The 18,330-nt window shown below is 43.3% G+C and overlaps 1 protein-coding gene across 1 annotated transcript in view; it reads right to left on the bottom strand.

Moving 5' to 3' along the window:
• PKHD1 (PKHD1 ciliary IPT domain containing fibrocystin/polyductin) overlaps nucleotides 1-18,330 on the bottom strand; it is a gene marked incomplete at both ends in the record, with an annotated part of 235,736 nt that overhangs the window by 204,071 nt on the left and 13,335 nt on the right. Inside the window, 15 exons of the mRNA XM_084201664.1 lie at nucleotides 2,821-3,099; nucleotides 3,966-4,071; nucleotides 5,635-5,757; nucleotides 6,700-6,884; nucleotides 7,442-7,596; nucleotides 9,680-9,818; nucleotides 10,422-10,606; nucleotides 11,385-11,515; nucleotides 12,179-12,321; nucleotides 12,750-12,843; nucleotides 13,438-13,524; nucleotides 13,978-14,253; nucleotides 15,080-15,194; nucleotides 16,034-16,169; nucleotides 17,251-17,346. Coding sequence (XP_084057790.1) covers nucleotides 2,821-3,099; nucleotides 3,966-4,071; nucleotides 5,635-5,757; nucleotides 6,700-6,884; nucleotides 7,442-7,596; nucleotides 9,680-9,818; nucleotides 10,422-10,606; nucleotides 11,385-11,515; nucleotides 12,179-12,321; nucleotides 12,750-12,843; nucleotides 13,438-13,524; nucleotides 13,978-14,253; nucleotides 15,080-15,194; nucleotides 16,034-16,169; nucleotides 17,251-17,346 — 2,250 coding nt within the window. The remainder of the gene's footprint in view (nucleotides 1-2,820; nucleotides 3,100-3,965; nucleotides 4,072-5,634; nucleotides 5,758-6,699; nucleotides 6,885-7,441; nucleotides 7,597-9,679; nucleotides 9,819-10,421; nucleotides 10,607-11,384; nucleotides 11,516-12,178; nucleotides 12,322-12,749; nucleotides 12,844-13,437; nucleotides 13,525-13,977; nucleotides 14,254-15,079; nucleotides 15,195-16,033; nucleotides 16,170-17,250; nucleotides 17,347-18,330) is intronic.

The raw sequence follows: 18,330 nt of genomic DNA, 5'->3' as shown, positions 1-18,330 counted from the left end.
AAATGAGCTTAACGCAGCAGGTGCTCGCACAGTTCAAACAGCTGCCAAGCTCCCTGCTGTCAGAAAAGCCTGTAGCATGTGTCTAGGAAACTTGGGATAGAAAAGGGACTTGGCAGGGCTGGAGACTTGGATTTGTGAGGGAAGTCACGGAGGGATTTGTTCCGTGGAGCACCGAGCAAGCTCAGCTCTCCTCCGTGCCAGACTAAGCCGCTCCAATCCCGGGCGGGATCACGCCCGACTCAAGTCAGGCTTGTGCTTGATCTTTCTTCAGCATCCACTTCCAAAGAGCCAAGGTGCCCCTTTGCTTTTCCAAGTGATTAGAGGATTCAGGCATGTTTCAAAGAGAAACAGGAAAGAGAACAGGAGTGGGCATTAATGGCAATTCTAAGCTGGAGTTTGTGCTTTGATGCGATTCAGAGAAACTTTAAAAAAAAAAAAGGAAATGTTGCTTGAAACTTAGACCTTTTTCTCTTGTTCTCAACACTGCAGAGTTTTAGGATTATGGCTGAACAGACTGCTCAGACAGGCACTAATTAGTGCAGTGTTTATTTGTATTTATTAGCATGGCTATATCGTAAACCTACTGAGCTTTTATCCCTCTTTTCACATGTGATGTAAGCAAAGTAAAGTTAAAGTAATTATATATTAATGAAAAATTCCCTTGCACACTTTTCTGAAATTACCTATTCCTGCTAATTCTTTAAACCACCAGAGAATTATAGAAGCTTAGTCTTGATTTCCTATGGCTGGCAGCAAATCCAGGCCAACGAGAGCAATCAGATACATTAACAGCAAGCTCCTGCTATTCACTGGAACGTGGGAGTATCTTTAGAAAGGCATTCCATGCTTCTAGAGTTAGGTCATGGGGATCTCCCAGCATGGCACCACTGTGACCAGGGATATTTTGACAGGAGGGAGCTGAAGCAGCAAAATACAAGGTGCTTTGTTGCCTTCCTGACCTGTAACATTAAATTTGCAGAGTCAGAAAGAACAAGAAGTAAAAACTGGAGCCACTTGCAAATGCAAGGGCTGTCAGATAAGGAGCTTCAGATTTAGAGTTCAGAATCCACTAGTGTTGTGTAAAGACTGATGCTGTTAAGTTTTGATATCTACATTGTATCTATATGCAGTGAAATACTGCCTGTGTGCACTTTACAATGAGATTGAAGAGAAGTATTTGAAATGGGAGAAATTAAAAACACAGATGGAAGCTGTAATTCTTTCCAATTATAAGCATTCCAGGCACATGTAATGTAAGATAGCATTATTCTTGCTTTCTTTTTAATGAGTGACAGATCACTGTAATTGGGAGGAGTGGATTTGCCAGCAAAGAAAAGGAGAAGCAAAGCCCAAGCACTAAAATTTGCCATAGCTGGGTTGTTTTAGAGGTGGTTGGAGTTGTTTGGATTTTCTATGAATTAAAAGTGATTCTTAAACTTAGTGTGTCATGACCCTCTCGTTAGGGGAAAAAAATGATAGTAAAAGAGTTAGAATAGTTTTCTTTTCATGCAACCCAAAAAAAAAAAAAAGAAAAAAGAACAACTCAAAAGAAAAAAAAAATACAAACCACCCCTTCCTCCCCCCCAAAAAACAGAAAAAAACAAACAAAAAATCCCCAATCCAACAGCACAGTGAAAGGTGGCCATAACTTCTAGCTTAGGAGCCCTGTGTTGTCCCAAGTCCATCCCATGCTTGTCCATGAATGGTTTTACAGACCAGCAGTCCTTTTCTCTGGCTGCTCCAAAGTGGCCAAGCATGGCCCAGTCAGATCTCCAAGCCATGTCTGAGCTGCACTGAGGCCAGTGCTGCTCTCAGTGGAGATTGTCACCATGATCCCAAAAATAAATTGAGATTTACAGAGAAATGACTGGGTAACTTTACTGTCAGAGCAGACCTGGTTCATGCTGTTTCTGCTGCATTCCTTGCTGCTTGAAAACAAAGGATAATCTGAGACTGTCCTTCACTGCCCAGCCCAGCTATATCAAGAGTGTTCGCCACATTTCTCATTGGGTTGAGATGACTCTTTCCTCTTAAAAAAAACCAAAAACTTTCCAGCTCTTGTCTTCAGGTATGGAATTTATCACTCTTTATTTCCTCTTCTATTTCAAGGAGAGGAGGTATGATGGGAAGGGAAGGAGATTCAGTTTAGCTTTAACTTGTCTAAGTTTCTTAGCTCTGTACCTAAACACAAGTGAGTTTTCAATTATTCCTCAGAACATGAATTTCTTTCAGTGGGGCTGGGATTAACCAGAGTTCAGCCATTCCACAGCCACAGAATCATAGGATCATTTAGTTTGAAAAAACCCTCTAAAATCATTAAGTCCAGCCAGTAACCCAGGACTGCCAAGCCCACCACTAACCCATGTCCCCAAGATCTACACACCTTTCAAATCCCTCTAGGGATGGTGACTCCACCAGTGCCCTGGGCAACCTGTTCCAGCAGTTGGCAACCATTCCAATGAAGAAATTTTCCCTAATACCCACTTTAATTAGCCAGATTAATTCCAATACTACAAAGCTATGTGTCAAATGGATATGGGAGAATGAGTGTGGAGCACTAATGATTTGCTGAAATGAATGCACTTGAAAATATAATTCCCAAACAAAACTACTCAGGAAACTGGTTGCCTGCACAAAGAGCCAAAGGGAATCTGTCAGTCTTTAGGTCATTTTTGACTGTGCTTTGGGGCACACACAGTGTGTCCAGCCATACATTTTCTTCTTCATCTGGTGAAAATTTTGGCGGAGACAGTACAGAACCAAAACATGCCGTGCCAAGGAAGAAGCAGGAAGCAGCTGCCTTGGGGGCTTCACACCTACCAATCTCTGAAGTCGAAGGAGGTTCAACAGCTCCCAGTGTTGGCTGGACTGTGAGGAAGATCCCTTGTCCTGTGGTGCCACCAAGAGCAAAGCCATGAGGTGGCACCAGCAGTGTCACCGGGTAGATCCCGACGGGCAGCCTTGGCACCTGGCAAACCACTTGGGTTTCATCCACAGTTGTGATGGGGCAGCTCCTCCTGCCCACCTCCACCTGCAGGGACAGCTGCTCCCCACCAAAGCCAGCTCCCCTGAGAACCACTGTGGCCTGGGACCCCTCACCTGAAGGAATATAATCAAAGGGACTCATGAATTTTGGGCTAGCAATGTCCAGAATTTAAATTCAGCCAACAGTTAAAAGTTTCTAACAGCTTCAACAGGACATCCTGAAAACTCCACCACTGGTCATATCTCACTCTTCCACAAACCAGCAATTCCTGCCCATCCCTGTCCACCTGTTACATATTTCCTTAAATTTTTATTAAAAATAACTTGAGCCAAGAGCTGTTTTTGCTTTAGGCATCAAACCTGCCATTATTTCTCTCCCCTTTATGCCTCTACCACAAAATCACAGAGTAGTTAAGGTGGGACAAGACCTCTGAGATCACCTCTGTGTTCACCACTAAGCTGTGTCTCCAAAGGCCACATCCACAAGCCCTCTGAACCCTTCCAGGGATGGTGACTCCACCCCTGCCCTGAGCAGCCTGTTCCAGAGTCTGACAACCCATTCAATGAGGAAATTTTTCCTGATAACTATTCCAAACTTCTCCTGATGCACATTAAGGCCATTTCCTATCATCCTATTTCTTCATCCCTGGAAGAAGAGACCAAGCCCCACCTGGCTGCACCCTCCTATCAAGGAGCTGTGGAGAGTGAGATCACCCTGAACCTCCTTTTCTCCAGGCTGAGCCTCCCCAGCTGCTCCTCCTCAGACCTGTGCCCCTTCCCAGCTCCACTGCCCTTCTCAGGACAAACTTGTACACTCAGCATGTCTGGAACTGGAGCTGATCAGAAGTGACCCATAAAAGAGCAGTTTCCATAAAATCAAAAATTTACAAAAGGATACAAGTGTACATGAAATCACCAGCACCTGGCAAATCTTTTTCACAGAATTTTGGCCACTGTGTTCAGGCACCAGGCCCTGTTACCTGATGAATACTCCACATCTCTGACTATGGGTGTCAATTCCTGGCTGAACTGGAAAGAACACGAGCCAGAACAGTTTGCAAGGACATCATTCACCATCACCACCACCTGCAGACAGACCAGAGAGATGTCTTAAAGTTGAGTGATATCTTAAACACCTCCAAAGAGGTGTTTTCTAGAGCCACAACTACCTGATAGATGCTGATAGCCACCCTGAGCTACTGAGAGCACTCCATGCTAGAGCAGGACACAAACAGAGAGCTCTTCACCCTGCTGCAGTCCCACTGCAAATTTAATTGCAAATTTAAATAGCAGATTGCTAGGGCTCATCCAAGGCACAGCTTTGGATGCTGCATCTCCAGCCTACCTCCCACCATCCTGGGACCCACACCTCCTCCAACTCCTGTTCTTTCAGTCACCCTTTGAAGACTGTTCTTGCCTTCCCCCAGTTCTTCCCATTTTGCCATGGGAATCAGTTTATTATGTCTAAACGTCCTGGAAGACTAATTAAAGTGAAACCCACAATGTGTCTTCCCAACATGCAGCCCTCAATTTTATTTTTTGCCACTTGTTGTTCAAGCTGAAGGAAAAAAACTGGGCTGTGATTTTGACTATCTAAAAGAGATATCAAGAAATATCCCTCCTGAGATCTTGACATTTTTGAAGAGTGAGCTGGCAAAGGATACAGCATAAAAGAGCCCCTCTTTATCCTTCTCCAGGTGTTAAGGGTGTCCCTGCAAAAAGCAAAGCATCTGTCCCAAAGAAATGCAAGGAGCACAGAGTTGCAAAATAGTCTGCTGAGACACAGACACAATAATTAGAGGGACACTTTTGCACTGCCAGAATAAAGCTTCAAAAACTACCAGAAAATCTGTTTGCTGCTGCTGGTCTTGTTTCACTTGGGCTGTTTGGGTCTTGTTTCACTTGGGCTGTTTGAGGGTTTGTGCAGCACAAAAGGAAAAGATGTCATAGGTGGCTGAGTCACTGGAAGAGGAGCAATTCCCATCGCTCATGAAACAGGGAGGATGACTTGGCCCCAGATGTTGCACAGCTGGGCTTGGAGGACATCCAGAATCACCCTGTTATAGCCACAGTGCCTGAGTCTGCTGGAAGCAATGCCAGCCATAGCCACTGTTCTGCAACATCTGAGAGCAGAGCTGGAAACACATTTGTCCATCCAGCAGACTGGAATGATTCCTCCTTCAGCCTGAAGCTCTCCTATCTCTCTCTTGCCCCCTGGGGAACTGAGATCCAGAGAGGTTCAGGACTTGCCTAACTCACAGATGGGTATCCCAGCCACCAACTCATTTACATTGCCCATCAGTGTCACAGAGTGTTGCAGGTGAATTGTGTAATTCCCAGTTTGGTGTCCAACATCACAGGACCCACCAAGGGTGGGAGTTCAGAGATTTTCATCCCTTGGTGACTGATTTAAAAAAAAAAAAGATATTGTCTTCCATCACTCATGATCACCATTCTCCCTACCTGCAACAGCTCTTGGAGGAGTCCTCCTCCACATACCAGGCAGCAGAATATGAGAAATTTATGGCAAAGAACATCAGATTCCTGAAATAATTCCTTGGCAGAGCAAGGTACCCAAATATCCGTGAGGCTCCTGGAGCTACACAACCCTGCTGAATCAGTGAAAACTGTGAGAGCACATCAACTCACTTGTGTTTGGTTATGGAGAGTAGCAAGCATGTCCCCAAATATTGGTCCAATAAACACACCCCCATCATAAACCACACGAGTAGAAACAGTTGGCTTCAGGCCAGTGAGGTTTTCAGCAGAGACCTGGAAAAGATAAAAGAATTCAAGTTTCTCATCCTTTTCTGTCCTGTGATTTTAAATTAAAACAGAATTTTACAAGCACTAACGCCTCACCCTTCTTCCATGAATCATATCTGTACCTCTAAATCTTCATTACTCAAGGTTTCATAATACCTCCCTGTTCCCACCTTCACCTTGCAGTCAAAGAGATGACAAAGTTCAGGAATCAGGTTGGTAAATAAACTTCTAATACCCAATAATATAATTTGGATTTAGGCACGGAAATATCTTCTCAAAGACATGACTTTAGGTAAAACTAGGGCCTGTGCAAGAGCTGAAGATGCAGCTCAAACTTTTTTCACCCTCCAGGCCTGGGCACTGGAATTTGTTGAAAATGACATCCCACTTTTAGGAGCTGAATATCCAAGAAATAGTGTTTACTTTTGAGGCAGGAAGCATCTCAGTGTGAGTCCTTCCTCAAAAAGACCCTTCTGCTTGAAGCAAAACTAGCAGGACAAATCTTGGGATGGGAGAATGTGAAGTGAACCTTCACCTGAGACTTATGAGAACCAGATATGAAACCAGACAAAATAGTTCTCAGAAAAATACCCTCCTGGCAAATAAATGATGCCACAAATCTGTGATGAGCTTCAGTTACTGTACTGAAACATTATTGTATATATAATTAATAAAGATTTCATTTCAGTATACCAGCCCCTTTGCTGTGCAGAAATTACACTCAAGTCTCCTGGTTTTGAATCAAAGACTCAATATAATTTCTTCTCCTACAACTGTGTTTTTTTAATAATTTAATCTGGAATATGCTTAAGGTGCTGTTCCAAATAGGAAGATTGCCTAAATTTCCACAGTGTCTTCATAAAAACAACCATTGTGAGAGTGAATCAGCCAAAACCAAAGACATCAAATGGGGATCAAAGAAGGGATTAGTAAAAGAAATTATTGTACACTGATAAGATTGGGCAAGTCTCCAGCTGTTTTTTCCCAAGTCAGTGTCCAGACACTTTCATAGCATGAGCTGGGGTCTCTGGTCACAGTGAAGTCACTGGTGTTGAAGAAGGGAGCTGTAAAATTGTCCACATTGTCCTGCAAAAGCCTGCGGAGCTGGTGGGCAGAGATTTGCACTGAAACACCTGCAAAAGATGTTAGGGAGCAGTGGATATCTCCATTTCCAGGAGAGCACATCTGCCTGCTCCTAGGAAAGGAAGGGATTTCATTATGAGTGCAAGGCTGTCATGGTTCAAACCTCTGCAGCTGCCAAAACAGTGACATTTATTGGAGCCTAAACACCAAAAAAATCATAGAATTATGATAGAATCATAATATATATATTATGTATTAATTATAGAGTAGAATCATAGAAGGATTTGGGCTGGAAAGGACTTTAAAGGTCATCTAATCCCAGCAATGAGCCCTACACCAGGTTTTTCAAAGCTCCATCTGACCTCAAATGTTTCCAGGGATGGGTCATCCACCATCTCTCTGGAAAACCCCTGCCACTGTTTCCCCAACCTCATCTTAAAAAATTTCTTCCTTATGTCTATTCTGAAGATCATCCACACTATTTGATAAAAACCAACCTGGCCTTGAGCACATGCAGGCATGGGGCAGCCAAAACTTCTCTGGCAATTAATTCTTCCCTTGGCTCCCTGCTCAGGAAATCCAGGTCCTGACCTGCATCTTCCCTTACCTGGTATCACTGTGTTGGCCAAGTGGATGTGGAAGGTTCCTCCAAGAGGTGGGGATGACTTCTGCAGCCTCTGGATGGTGAGGCTGACTCTCACATCCTCCGTGGACACGCTCAGGTGCCCATATTCCTTAGAGCCTTCCCCAAGCACTGCGCCTCTGTGGGACGGAGAGGGGGTCACAGGAAGGCATCAGCAGCGGAGACCCTCACTGCTGACACCCCCAAGTCAACCAACAGCTCAGGGACACCTATGGGAACAACACTCCTGAAGGATTTAAGGGGAAGATGCCCAGACCTCAAAGAAAACTGGATATTCCCAAGTTCAAACTCCCCATCACTCTCTACGACCCCCTGAAAGGCGGCTGTGGTCAGGTGGGGTTGGTCTCTTTCTGCAGGCAGCAACTGACAGAACCAGAGGACACAACTGTGCCAAGGGAAATATAGGCTGGATATCAGGAAAAAGCTTTTTAAGGAAAGGGTGATAAAGTACTGGAATGGTCTGCCCAGGGAGGTGTTGGAGTCACCATCCCTGGAGGTGTTTAAACAAAGACTGGATGTGGCACTCAGTGGTTTAGTTGAGGTGTTAGGGCTGGGTTGGACTCAATGATCTTGAAGGTCTCTTCCAACCCAATGATTCTGTGAATTCTGTGAATTAGGCAGGCAGTGCACACAGCAGAAAATTATGGAAAATTGCCTTTTTAAATTTATGATAGAAGAAATAATTTATACACCATCAAGCATCAGGTGCAAACCAGTGGTGTTTAGAAACATCACTACTGGTGTTTCTAAAGAACCAGCTCAGTGCTGCCTGGACAGTGTCTGCCACAGCAAAGCAAAAAATATTTCCTGCTGCACACTGTAATCTCCTTGAGCCCATTAAAATCTCGAGTCCCCTGAATTACAGTGAGTTTTTATATTGTATAATCATTTAGGTAGGAAATGACCCCTAAGATCAAGCCCGATCCTTAACCCAGCATTACCAGGTCCCTCATTAAACCATGCCCCCAGACACCACATCTGTATTGGAGTCATTCAAGTTCACAAAAGTCCAGTTTCTAAAAGCTAAAATGCTGTTCTCCTTTGCCACGAAAATTCTCGTGTTTCAAAGGAAAAGGAGCCTCTCTGCGGAACAACGATGCCACCGTGTGTTAAGTGTCTGGATAACAAGTGGCTTCTGCAGAGCAAATTGCCACGAAACAAAACCAAAAGGATCACCGAGCCCTTTGTACAGCTGGTACAAGATTTTAGCCAATATTCCTGTTCTGACAGGGGTAGGAGTTTTATTGGATTAAATCACAGCCCGTGTTCAGCGAAGAGAAAGAGCCAGGTATATTTTGAAGACATCCAAAGACAGTGCTCAGCTCACCCATTTTTAAAGCTTGTGCTGATTCCTGCTTTTCTCTGATACCTTCCTCTGGGAGATGGAAAAGCCCACCTGTGCCTAGCACCTTTTTTTATCCTGGTGAGATGTACCTTGATCAAACTGCTTTTTAACCTTTTTTTTTTTTTTAATTAGGTAAACAGGTGGAGCTTCTTAAATCCTCCTCTTCTAGGCATTTCCTCAGCTCCATAATGATGCTTATGGCATATATGGCATTTTTCCCATTTTTTTTCTAAATTTATCTGAAAAATACAGCTATCAGTGTTATTTGCAGCATACCAATGTCAGTCTTCAGACTCCACACAGGAGTAAAAATTTTCCCTCTTCCTATTAGCTACACCTCTGGTTATACATCCCAAGCACCACAAAAATCCCCCTGTATTTTCATTCCTGCCCTTACCCTTGGTGGTTTATGTTAAGATGCTACATTTGACTCAGCTGGCTACAATCCAACTTTTACGGACTTATTTTCCTGCCAGTACAAACCTTTAATGTTACAGTCTGTGATCTAGTTTTAGCCCATGGCTCTGATTCCTCTGTCATTGCTGGGAGGATCAGAAACCTCATCTCAGCAAACAAAGACTCCCGAGGTGGACTTCCAGTGCCTAATGTGGGAACTGGTGTCAGTAACAGTGTTTCAGAGACACCTCTGGATGATCTTCACCCGCTCTTCCAGAAGGGCTTAGATTTCCTTCCAATCTCACTCCACACCTTGGTGACCCACAGGTATCTGACACCCCAAGTCATCTCAAACTTCTTCAGCACCTCTTGTTTTCAGCAGCTGAACCCAGCTCCAGATACACAGGGGGAACTCTCAAAGGTGCCACAGGGTATTGAGATGAGCTGCTCGCTGTCCCTACCTTGGAGAGAGAAGGGGCAGACTAGCACCACAGCCAGACACCCCCCAGGACACGTTGTAGGTGGGAGGAGACCCCACCACAGACACAGCTTCAATTATCCTCCCCTCTGGCCACAAGGGTTTGGGGTCTCTCTGAGAAACTGAAAGAAAAAACATAAACATTCATTAGAGCAAGGAGAGCAGAGGGGACTGTGCCAAGGGTATTGTCAGTTTGTCATTTGATAGCTGGAAATACCTGCTTGGGTTTGTTCTTTTGGTTTTTGTTTTTGGTTTGGTTTGGGGTTTTTTGTTTGGTTTGGGTTTTGGGGTTTTTTGTTTGGTTTGGGTTTTGGGGTTTTTTTTGTTTGTTTGTTTGTTTTTAAGTTATATTTCATAGAATCATTAAGTTTGGAAAAGGCCTTTAAGTTCACAGATTCCAACTATTCTGCAGCACTGCACAGTCCACCACTAACCCATGTGCCCAAGTGCCACATCCACACACTTTTTAACTTTTCCTAGGATGCTGATTTCACCACAGCCTGTTCCATTTGTAGAACCACATTTTCAAATAAATCAAGAATATTGATATTTTGGCCATTCCTTCTCAACTGCTGCCACAAAAAAAATAAATATAAGTTCAAGAAAAAGAAGTATTTTTGTGCCTGTTGTGAAATTTTCCATTGAAAAAGTTTCATCCATCTTTATTGCTATAGATTTAACAGAATATCCTGGGAGGGGGGGGAACCCAAAAGAGATGCCTTTACCAATCACAGCTCTGTCAGCAATGATGAGCTCATCAAGATAAAATGATCCAGGTGTTTCTTTTTGCAGCACAGGGCTCTGCAAGTCTATCTGATGCACAAATACTGGGGAATTGGCTGGGAGGTCCTGGAGAAGCACAGAGAGATTCACACAGCTCTTCCAGAGGTTGGTGCAGGTAAATGTCCAGCTGGAAGACAACAAGGTTGGGTCAATAAACAAATTTGAGGTGATTGTGAAGATTCCAGGTAATATCAGGCACTGTTTTTGTTACTACTGGTATTTAGCACAAGCCACATGCTCAGTGGTTTGTGATTACTCACCATGTCCTTGTTGGGTTTCCCAGAGTGAGAAATGAGGATTTAGATCTCTGCTTATGTTTTCCCCTCTGAATCACTAGAATGGGATATGGGAATGACTACACCTGCTTTATTTTTGTCAAAATACCACAACAGCATCAGTGACCTCAGTGAGGGTCAATCCAGAATTCAAATGCCCAGCTCTCTTCATTGTTTTACACTCCTGATTTTTTTAAGTCTGCCTGCCCTAAGCTTTATGTCTGCTATCAAATGTTTTCTACTCATGGAATTTTAAATGAATAAACAAAAACAAAGGCTACACCAATTTTCAAAGCTTTCAAAGGGTGGCGTAAAATAAACCAAGCAATTCTCTCTCCTACTGCAGGAAATCAACTGGGAAAGAAAATGGGGAATTTATGTTCTCAAAAATCTTCAAGTACACCTGTGTGTCACTGAGGTGAGATAGTGCACAAAGCAAGAAATATGAAAATTTACTCATTAAATCCTCCAAAAAGGATGGAAACACATTCCAGCAATGCCTCTGTAGGAACAGAGCTTTTGTCAGATTACTCCAAGTGACAAATTGTTCCTATATAAATAAGAACTTCCCTCAGTTTTCCTTCTCACTATGGAAAATGTAATCTTTGATAACTGTAATTGTCTGGATACCTTTTAGAGTCAGTTTCATTGAAGTCCCACTGGCAGGTGAGGTTTCTCCTCACTGGACATGAAGAGACATTCATGTAGGACACTGAGAGATGAAAGATGTTGCTCATGTGTCCTTTATGTGCGAAACACACCTGCAAAAATGGGGGAAAGACTTTCACAAATCAAAACACAGGTAATTTATGAATAATGTACATGGAAGAAAAAGGAGATGATTCTATTTCAATTCTGGTTTAACACTGGCTTGTTTGGCCTGGAGAAGAAAAGACTCTGGGGAGACCTTAAAGACTCTTCCAGTGCCTAAAGGGGCTCCAAGAAAGCTGGAGAGGGAATAAGAGCTGTAGAAGACAGTTTTGGCACCCAGGTGTGCCACAACATGGCATCAAACTGACCCCTGGGGCTTTCCTGAAGTGTTGGGTTTCTTCCTGTCAAAAGCAGGAGAAGATGAGCAGAAAAGTGAGCAATGGACCACAAAACAACAAAGGGTTTTTTCCTTTTGTCAAGAAATGTTTGTCCTTGTCCCTTCCACCTTTCTCCAACACCATCCCACTTCTTCCTTTCCCAGAGCAAGGGTTGTATCCCCAGGAACAATTAACAGCCAGGTGTGTTAAACTGTGTTTACATCTCAGAGATCCAAAACCACTCTCAAACCAAATAAAAGGTGCTCTGCCCTGTGCTAAGACACAATGCTTGATAGATTTTGGGGAACTGTAAGCTGACCAGACGACTTTATGTTGTTTATTAGGCTCTGAATATTCAGTGGCCAGTGCAAGCTGCTTGCGAAGAGAGCCACTTACATGTGGGTATTTAGTAAGGTCATATCTTGGTAGTGCTGATGGGGAAGTTTTCACCAGCTGGCTTGGTCTGCGGATGCTGAACCTCCCACAGAAAGGCTCTGTTCCACTGACAATGTGTCCTGTGGTGATGATGTTCTTCATATCTGACAGAAAAAAAGGAAATGAGAGGTTTCAAAGTTTTTCAGAAGACACCAGTGCAGTCAAGATTCATAAAAATACGGCAAGTGGGTGTCCAGAAATTGTCAAACAGTTCTACTGAGAATTCTCCTGCCAGAGTTCAAGAAGTGTTTGTACAACTCTCCAGCACAGATTCCAGGGGCTGTCCTGTACAGGCCCAGGAGTTGGATTTGATGATTCTTGTGGGTCCCTTCCAACTGTGGATATCCTTTCACTGTGATTATTATATTGATCATGTATACATACACACAACAAATAGATGGTAAACATGAATATGTACTTATACCCATTAAAAGTGTAAATTTCCTACCAGTAAAAGTTTAAAGAACACATGTCAAAAAAGCAGATCCATCCTCACAATAAATGCCACTTATTTGCCAGAGAAATTTCCTACCTTCTTTCTCAAAACCACAGTGAAAAAGCATTTTAGCAGAAGTTGGCTCAGTTTCACATCCTACTGAAAGGAGTTCTTCAATTGCTGCTTGCACCTTTAAAATAAATTAAGAAAGTGGAAAGCATTCAGTTACAATCATTTCAGCAGAGACTTCAACACACACATCATCACTTCCTTTTTCATCAGCCAGGGATCAGTGGCACAGCAGCTCTGAAAAAGCAGGTAGCCAAATATTAAGAGAATTAAAATGTTTAATAATAATATAACAAAATTTATCTCAACAGAGTGTAAACTTTTATGTTTACATAAAAGTTTTCAGGGGTCTGGGACATCCTCAGTCTAATGACTGCCATGGAGCCATCACTCAGGGTCACTTTAATGTTGACAAACTAACAATCAAGACATCAAGAGCCTATGGGCTGCTGAAGAAGCCAGAGCCATACAACACCCATCTGGCCTTAGAGAAGAAGTCCAAGATATCTGGGTGTTGTGATAAGCTTAGAATAGACTCAGGAGTCAACGATCAAGAAAAAAAAAATCTCACTGTAAGATATTCTCAGTTAAAAAAAAAAAAAATCACCTCTACATCACATAAACTTTATTTCAGCCTCTTGGCTGAATCTTACTTTCTGTCAAGCACCAGAGCTTCACCAATAATTCCACCATTTCTGTGTTTAATGGCACCTACCTGGTGGGCTGTAGCATTTGTGGGGATCATTTTCAGTGTGTTGTTCCAGGAGATACTGAAATAACCTGTACCAGACACGGTCAACATCTGGAAGAAAAAGAGAAGCAAATCAAGAAATGAAAACAGATGCAAACTGCATGAGACACACTTCAAACCTGGAATCTTCTACTGAGCAGGATTTTACAGCCAGCACTTTGCCTTTTATAGCCTCTGTGAACCAGGGATCCCTTCCAAGAGTCACTTCAGCTGCTCTTAAACTGCCCTTGTCCGACAAAGAACAGATTTTTACACTAACAGGAGAACATGACCTGAGCAGCTGCAAATGGTCCTTAAAGCTCCTGACCTGCAGGGGTTTAACCACCAGGAAAAAACTTCCCTCATTCCTGAGTGCTTACACACACCCACTAATGTATGTAAAAACCACAGACAACTTCAGCTCGAGATGCTCTTCTCATCAGCTGTCTCAGGAGGATGTAAACAAGGTGGAAACACATTTTTTTCACATCTGACACCACCAAGGCAGCTGCAGGCAGCACTGACCTGCACTTCTGGGAGGTGCAAGGCTTGAGCCCGAATTTCATGCCTCTCAGTGTGGTAGTTGTTCACCACGTGGGGGTCCAGCCACGTGTTGTGAATCTGGACTCCAACTCTCATCCCCTTGCTGGGTGTCTTTGCATGATGCAGTGCTTCCAGGTAGTACCTTGAGCCAGCACTTAGCTCAAATTTCTGGGATTTTGGCTGCCAAAGTTCACTCCAGTTCTTCACCCAGTTCTCAGACCAATCTGAATTGCCAGCAGGGAGAGAAGCAATTCTCACCTGTGTGCAGAACAACCAAATTGCAGAATCACAGAATGGTTTGGGCTGGAAGGAACATCAAAAACCATCCTGTTCCACCCCCTGCCATGGGCAGGGACACCTCCCACTATCCCAGGCTGCTCCAAACCCTGGGTCCAACCAGGCCTTGGACACTTTCAGGTATCCAGGGGCAGCCACAGCTTCTCTGGGCACCCTGTGCCAGGACCTCACCACCCTCACAGGGAACAATTTCTTCCTAATATCCAATATAAACCAACTATCTTTCAGTCTGAAGCCATTAAAGCAGTTAGTAACATTTCTCCATCCCCAAATAACATTTACTCCAATGACACAGCTGCAAAAATAAAAAAACAAACAACATATTTGTGTTTATAACCAATAGCCATGGGTTGATGGCTCACAAATTCCTTCCTATTATACAGGAAAAAGACATAATTTCAAAAAAACTTTGGTTTAAGGTTCAATATCATAAAGAAGGTAACTCCTATGGCTCACTCTAGCACTTATAACAGTCCCCAAATAACCTTTCATGGATGGCTTCAGTTCAGACAGAAATGTGCTGAACTAACAAAAAAAAAATCTTCTGGAAAAGATAATCAATTACTCTGGTTGCAAGAGTGATTTTTTTTTTAGGAGCTATATAATGGACAGACAGATGTAAAATATCAAAAATAATCACACAGCTTTGACTCTGCAATAGATTCATAAAAGGTAATAAACCAATCCACACTGGGGAAATTCCCATTTGTTATTACCTTAATTAAAACCCTCTCCATCCTCATTTTTAATTTCCATTTCTCTCATTTTTCTCTATCAATAACAATACCTTCTGGTTTGGATCTTGGGACAAACTTAAGTAGAGAGATGCCTCTCCATCTGCCTGAATCCAGAATGTGTAATTGTTGGTCTCAGGAGCCACAAAAAACCCACGGAGTCTGGAGCTGTGCAAAAACAGAACATCCATAATAAACAAAAGAGTTACAGCAAAATAAAATGCAAAACAAAAATCATCCCCACACCCCACCTTCACATGTACACTGAGTAACATGAAAACATCTTTAAACCATTTTAACAAAACAAGACTTGTTATTTTAAAGCTGAAGTAACCTCAAAATGACCCGATTTCACATTTAATGTCAATCATGCTTTACAAAAGTTTCAAAAAGGAAAGAAAAAAACAGCTTCATGAAACTAAGTATGATTTTGTTGGAGGCCACTTCAGTGCATTTCTTCTCAAACTAAGTCTTAACCCTGAACATGCAGAAAAAGCCAAAAACAGAATGCTCAGAATCAAACAAGAAAAACAGAGAAGTGGTAGAAAAATGTAAGAATTCATGCACATTGCACAGTTTCTCAAGGTCATGTCAGAAGTTGCGATGGGAACCAACATAGTTCAGGAATTTATTTATATGTATTAACTCCACCTTTGCTGCCAACATTGGCTGAGAATCTGCCCCTCCACATCTGGCCAGAGCTCCTGCCCAAAACACCCTCAAACTGGAGCTCCTTCTACTTCCAGAGCAAAATTTTTCAGAGGTATTTCAGCATATCTAGGCCAGGTAGAGCAGAAATACTGAGGGAAGGCAAAAGGAGGAAAAAAATAAAGCACTTCACTGCATATTTTAAGCTTCAAAAGGACCTGGGAGCAAAGGGTTTGCTTTGATTTATAGGAGCTGTGCAGTGAGGCTCTGCTATAAAGAGCTGTCAGGTGTTTTTGCTCCACCTTACACTGCTAAAGGTGATTGCCATGGCTTCGTCTCTTTTTAAGATCACTGAGTACCTGAAGGACTTCTTTGCCCCAGACAGAAACCTTACTGGGGAGCTGGCATTAGGTACAAACTGCCATCTGTATCCAGGACCTGCTTCTGTCAGATCAGAGGCATCATCCCAGACTTCAAAGAGAAGCCCTCTGTTTCCTAGAAAGTTGAAACAAAAGTATTCTCAGCAGCAGCCAGCAGAAATCCCAGAGCACATGCTGGAATCAGTGCTGTAGGAGGCAGGCCAGAGAGAAAATTTTAATAATAAATTGGTTCTGTTTGTGGGGTAGTTTGCAGTCTAAGGCAGAACACAGATCTCGCCATGGGGAATTTGTTTTACCTTGAAACCCTCCAACAGAAATAACAAAACTCTGCAGAGGGAGGAACAACCAACCTGTTCACATGTCTGCTCTTGCAGGAAAAGGCACTGAGACGGACCCCCAGTCAAAGTTAAGCCTCATTTTATGCATTAAAATCTCCTACTCAAGGAGTGCTCCACCCAAGGAGCGTCCCCAGAAGCCTCCAGTTCAGCTATCCTTCCTCTGAATATTTTCCATGCCTTTTTCCTCTCATTTCCCACAGCCACACACACCAGTCTGACCTTCCTCCCACCATCTCCTGTCTGCTCCTGGTGGGCTGAGCTCTCCACCTTGGTTTTCCTGGCTACAGAGTCACAGAATGATTTGGAAGGGACCATTCAAGTTTATCCAGTCCAACCTCCTGCCACGAGCAGGGACATCTCCAACCAGAGCAGACTGCTCAGAGTTGCCCCTCAACTGGCCTTGAACGTTTCCAGGGATGGAGCATCCACCACTTTTCTGGGCAAACTGTGCCACAGCCTCCCCCATTTCATTGTAAAAAAAACATACCTTCCTTAGAAACAATTTAAATAGACCCTCTTTTAATTTAAAACTGTCATCCCCTGCCGTATTACTAACAAAAGTCTTTCCCCACGTTTCTGAAAGCCCCTTTGAGGCACTGGAAGGGGCTCTCAGGTCCCCCTGGAGCCTTCTTTTCTCCAGGCTGGATAACCCCAGCTCTCTCATCAGTCTTTCCTCATAGCAGAGGTGCTCCAACCCTCGGATTATTTGCAGCCTCCTTCCCTACCACCCCAAAATCGATGTTGAAGCAGACAGTGTTTTGGAAAGCCCTGTTTCATGATTGCATTCATCACCAAAGGGTTTCCGCCCCACATTTCTCTCTGTGTGTTTGCTTATTTGGAGCTCCAGGAACAGCTCACCTGGCTGGGGGGCACCAAGCCTCCTGCCCTCACCAACAGCCTCAGTGGTGCATCTGATTTCCCGGGGAGAGACGTGCTTGACTTTACAGGGAACACCTGCCAGCAGGGAAAGGAGACAAAAGTGCTGAGGGAGACTTGAAGACACAGCTGAGCTGCAGCACAAACACATCTCAGAGCCATGGAAGGGTTTGGGTCAGAGGGGACCTTACAAATATGTAGTTACAAGCACCTTTTTATGGATGGGGTCACCTTCCACTAGACCAGGTTGCTCTGTTGGAGCTCCTTTAGGAGCTGGAAAGTGCTTCAAGGTCTCCTTGGAGCCTTATTTTCTCCAGTCTGAACAGCCCCATATCTCTCAACCTTTCCTTATCGTAGAGGTGTTCTATCCCTCTGATCATTTTTGGGTCCCTCCTCTGGATTTATTCCTACAGGTCCATGATTTTCCTGTGCTGAGGACCCTGGATGTGGCACTCTGGGTGGGGTGTCACCAGAGCAGAGAGGCAGAATCCCCTCCCATCCACCTTGTTCCCAAAAAGCATCAACATTTTGCCACAAGCCTGGGCTGGTACTACCAGCAAACAGAACAGTTCATGCCCACAATCAGAATAACTGGAGCTTCCTGGAGGTGTGCAGTGGTTTTGGTTTGCTAATTTGAGATTTTTTTTGGTTAATGTATTAGTGAGTGGGTGGGTTTAGTGTTGGTTAATTACTAGGGTATTTATTAGGATGTATTTACTCATTTCCTGCTGTGAGGTAGGACTAGGAGAAAGATGAAGTAGGTTTAAAACTTTAGAAGGGTATAAAAAAATTTATTAATAATAACTAAAAGAAAAAGTAATAAGAATTAAAACAAAACCTTTAGGATATTTCTCCTCCCCCTACAACCTCATTTTTCTTAATGACAATGCCAAGAAACAAGACCTAAAATTTTAGTTAGTTTACTACTTCTAGGATAGCTTTTCTTTAGTTTCTTTAGGGAGAGAAGTCTCTCTTGTTTATGTTATGGAGATTTCTCCAGAAGAAAATAGTTTTCTTGTATCTCTCTTTACAAATAACAGCTGACCAGGGAAATATGTAATC

Source organism: Fringilla coelebs (genome assembly GCF_963513975.1).
Source record: "Fringilla coelebs genome assembly, chromosome: 3".
NCBI classification, from domain to species: domain Eukaryota; kingdom Metazoa; phylum Chordata; class Aves; order Passeriformes; family Fringillidae; genus Fringilla; species Fringilla coelebs.
This window is presented reverse-complemented; position numbering and strand designations above follow the sequence as displayed.